The following is a 3,616-nucleotide window of genomic DNA, read 5'->3' as shown; positions in this document are numbered from 1 at the left end:
AAAGAGTGACAGTCTCGGAAACCTACAGGGGCAGTTCTACTCTGTCCTATAGGGTCACTAGGAGTCACAATCGACGCATGGCTGACGGAAGGAGGTATGGAGGGAGGGAGGAGATAAGTGAGTGAGTGGCACTGTGGGCTAGCATTGGACTGCTAACCTCCAGGTCCGTAGTTCAAACCCCAGCCTCCCCACTCCCAACTGCAATGTGGGAAAATGATGAGGCTTTCTGCTCTATCAGAGATTTACAGCTTCAGAAACCCTATACAGGATCGAGATGAGACAAAATTGCCTCTATAGCAGTGGTTTGTGTTTGTGTTTGTTTGTCTAGACACTGCCCTGCCCTGAGGTCGCTACGGGTCGGAACCAGCACAAATGCAGTGAGTGATCTGAGCCAGTGGCACAGCAGTTAAGCAAGCGCTCAGTGCTAATCCCAAAGACCAGCTGCTTACGGGGGCAGAAGGACGGCACCAACTGAGACCACCTGTTCTGTCCTATAGGGTAGCAACAGGACAGACAGCAAGGAGCTTTGTTTTTTGGGGAAACTGTCTTTGGGGACTTTTCGTTATTTCACAGATTCGGGCATCGGGATGCAGTGGTGAAATCGTGGTATCGAAAATCCCCAGCCCAGTGCTGTCCATAGAAATCCCACTCACAGCCGAGAGTTCCTCAGACTGTATCCTGGGTGGGGCCGGTCACCAGGTTCAGTCTCCTGTAGGTACTGGCTGGGCTCAAACTGCCGACCTTTGAGTTCACAGCCAAACACTTAACCATTGGACCATGAGGGCTCTCAGCTCATGCAAAGTCACCAGCTGGCTGGGAGCAGAGGGCCGTGGCTGGGGCTGGGGCCCAGTGTGGGGGTCACAGTGAGTGGGAGGCAGTGGGTGGGAGGTGGCACCCCTCTAAGTCAGACCTTGTCGGGCCTCAGGGGAATGAGGGAGCTTGGACTGGGTTCTCTAGGCCACAGGAAGAACCCTGAGGGTGTCGGCTGGGCCAGCGGGTGCGGGTTAAGGGAATGATGTCAGAATGGGGGTGGTCTTGAGGTGACCCCGTATTTGCAGTTCCCATCCAGAGTGAGGGAGGTCTGGGGGCTCTCTGGAACTCTGGGATTGACGGGAACTATTTGGGGGAGAGCCTTCTGCGATTTCGTCTTGGGGAAGCAGGAGGGAGTGGGTCGGGGGTCCAGCCAGAGATGAGGAGATGAGACATGAAGGCCCGTTAGCTGAACAAGCCTTGGTGACACCCGAGCTCTGGGAGACAAGACAGGAGGCAGGGGGAGGGTGGCTCCTGGGCCACCGGACTGGGTGGCTGTGGTGCTGGGGCCAAGAGAAAACGCTCACTGGGACGAGAGGACAGAGGAGCTGGCGATGGCCATCCCGGGAGGTAACCCGGATGGGACCTCGATGGACAGAGGGCTGTCACTCACCTGTGCGACGGTGCCCATGGCGGAGGGGACCTCGGGTCCTGCCATCTTGGTTGTCTTCTTCCTGTATCTCTTCACCCTGAGGGAGGAGCCCAGGACCTGCAGGTGACTGCTGGGGCTGGGCTGGGACGAGGATGCACCCCTAAGAGGCTGGCAGGCCTGGCCCCGACGTCACCTCCAGCCTGACGACCTGTGTTAGGAGAACTGGAGCCCTTCCGGGTCGGCTGGGCTCGGGAGAGGGAACTGTCCCTGCTCTGAATCACTTCCAGGTCGCATCGAGTTCATTCCAACTCACAGCGGCCCACGTGTGCAGAGCAGAGCAGAGGCAAGCTAGGCGGGTGTCCAGGCTCTGTGCCCTTGCAGAAGCAGGTCACCAGGCCTTTCTTCCGAGGCGCCTCCAAGTGGATTAGAACCACTAACTACTTGCCCATTTGCATCACCCAGGGGCTCTTAGAATCTCTGCCAGGGGCTTCATTTTCCAGGAGTTCCTGGTGGCACTGTCGAGAAATCATTGACAACCACAAGGTCGGCAGTTCAAAACCTTCAGCCACCCTGGTACAAAAGATGAAGGGGTCTGTCCCAGTAAATATGTACAGTATGTGATAGTTAAATAACTGTTTGTCAATCTGAGAGGATTAAGAGTGAAGGGGTGGAGTCTAGCCTATCAATCAGATCATAGTCAATGAGGCTCTGTGTGGGCATGGCCTTCTCCAGAGGATTCTGGGAATTCCCGTATTCCTCTTTGGAAGCAGGAGTCTCTCTCTCTCTCTCTCTCTCTCTCTCTCTGTCTGTCTCTCGGCTCACTCCCTGGGAGACATTGCAGCTGACGAGACACATGGAACTACGCTAGTGCCCTGAGCTGGAGGAGCCACGTAGAGACCCACGCCAGTGCTGAGATGCTTACAACACCACTGGATCCACAAGACTTCTCACCTACTGGCCTGTGATCCTCCTGTATTCGGCATCATTGCATGTGTTTCATGAATCTGAAGAGGACTTTATAGATCGGTATCGGAACTATGGGTTAATATAGGACTTATGGACTTGATCTGGAGTGGGCTGGGCTGTTTTCTTAATGTACAATTACTTTTTATATAAAGCTCTTTCTAATACACATGTGAGTGTCTATGAATTTGTTTCTCTAGTCAACCCGAACTCACACACAGTACTTGAAATCCCACATAGGTAACTCCATAGAGACAGTAACTGGATGGAGGGGTCCTTGGGGGTATGCCAGTGGGGGTTGGGAGGACCCGCGGAACTAATTAAGATGAGCACAAGAAGGAAGAAAATGTACTAAAACGGATGACGGTGATGGTTGTACCACACTCCCAGATGGGATTGAGCTGCAAGAATTGCACGGCAGGTTAATGATACGCCAATCAAACTGTCAAAAACAAAACCAACAAGATCGACAGCCTCAGAAGCCCTGTGAGTTGTAACTACCTCGGTGGCAGTGGGTTGGGCTTGGGTTGGGTGGCGCAAACAGTTAAGCGCTTGCCTGCGAACCCCAAGCTGCAGGTTCAAACTCACCCAAAAGGACCTGGGGTTGGGTGGGGGGAGGGGGGGGCGGGTCCTGACCATCTGCCTCCCAACCATGGCTTGCTAAGCCCCAGCCAGGAGTTGGAACCCACTGGGTGGCAACTGGTTTTCTGAACCTCAGCCGACAACCACTTGTGGCCCAGGGCCCTCCCCCTGAGGCTGGCAGGGACTCCAGGGCCCGCACCCCTTCCCACCCCGAGGGAGGGCACTCACACGAGGAAGATGAGGCAGGCACAGAGAAAGATGGCAGTGGCAAGACCAGCTCCCAGGGTGGCTGCCTGCACAAATCCCGCACACTCGGGTTTCCCTGCGGGTAAGCGGGGTTTAAGGGGCATCCTTCGAGGCCCAGGACCCTCGAAGCCCTCCCCCTACTTAAAAACAAACCAATAAACAATTCTGCATTAGTGACCCTCCAGGGTAGGGTAGAACTGCCCCGGGGGGGATGCCAAGGCTGGTAACCCTTTCCTGGAGTAGGAAGCCTCAGCTTTCACGCCTGGAGCGGCTGGTGGTTTTGAACTGCTGACCGTGAGGTTAACGGCCCAATGCGCAACCCACTTCACCACCAGGAGTTCTCCTGCTGATCACCCCGCAGCCACCCACCTGGACACATCCCTCTCCCCAGGCCTCAGTCGTGTCCCCGCCCCCGCCCCGTAA

The 3,616-nt window shown here is 55.5% G+C and overlaps 1 protein-coding gene across 1 annotated transcript in view; it reads right to left on the bottom strand.

The window, feature by feature from the left end:
- The window catches only part of LOC101643842 (sialic acid-binding Ig-like lectin 13), a 9,740-nt gene that overhangs the window by 1,042 nt on the left and 5,082 nt on the right, over positions 1 to 3,616 (bottom strand). The window contains 3 exon segments of the mRNA XM_030886322.2: positions 1,424 to 1,499; positions 3,176 to 3,269; positions 3,523 to 3,594. Coding sequence (XP_030742182.1) covers positions 1,424 to 1,499; positions 3,176 to 3,269; positions 3,523 to 3,594 — 242 coding nt within the window.

The sequence above is a fragment of the Echinops telfairi genome, unplaced genomic scaffold (assembly GCF_000313985.2).
Source record: "Echinops telfairi isolate 266 unplaced genomic scaffold, ASM31398v2 ScPeMD7_655;HRSCAF=1070, whole genome shotgun sequence".
Classification (NCBI taxonomy): domain Eukaryota; kingdom Metazoa; phylum Chordata; class Mammalia; order Afrosoricida; family Tenrecidae; genus Echinops; species Echinops telfairi.
This window is presented reverse-complemented; position numbering and strand designations above follow the sequence as displayed.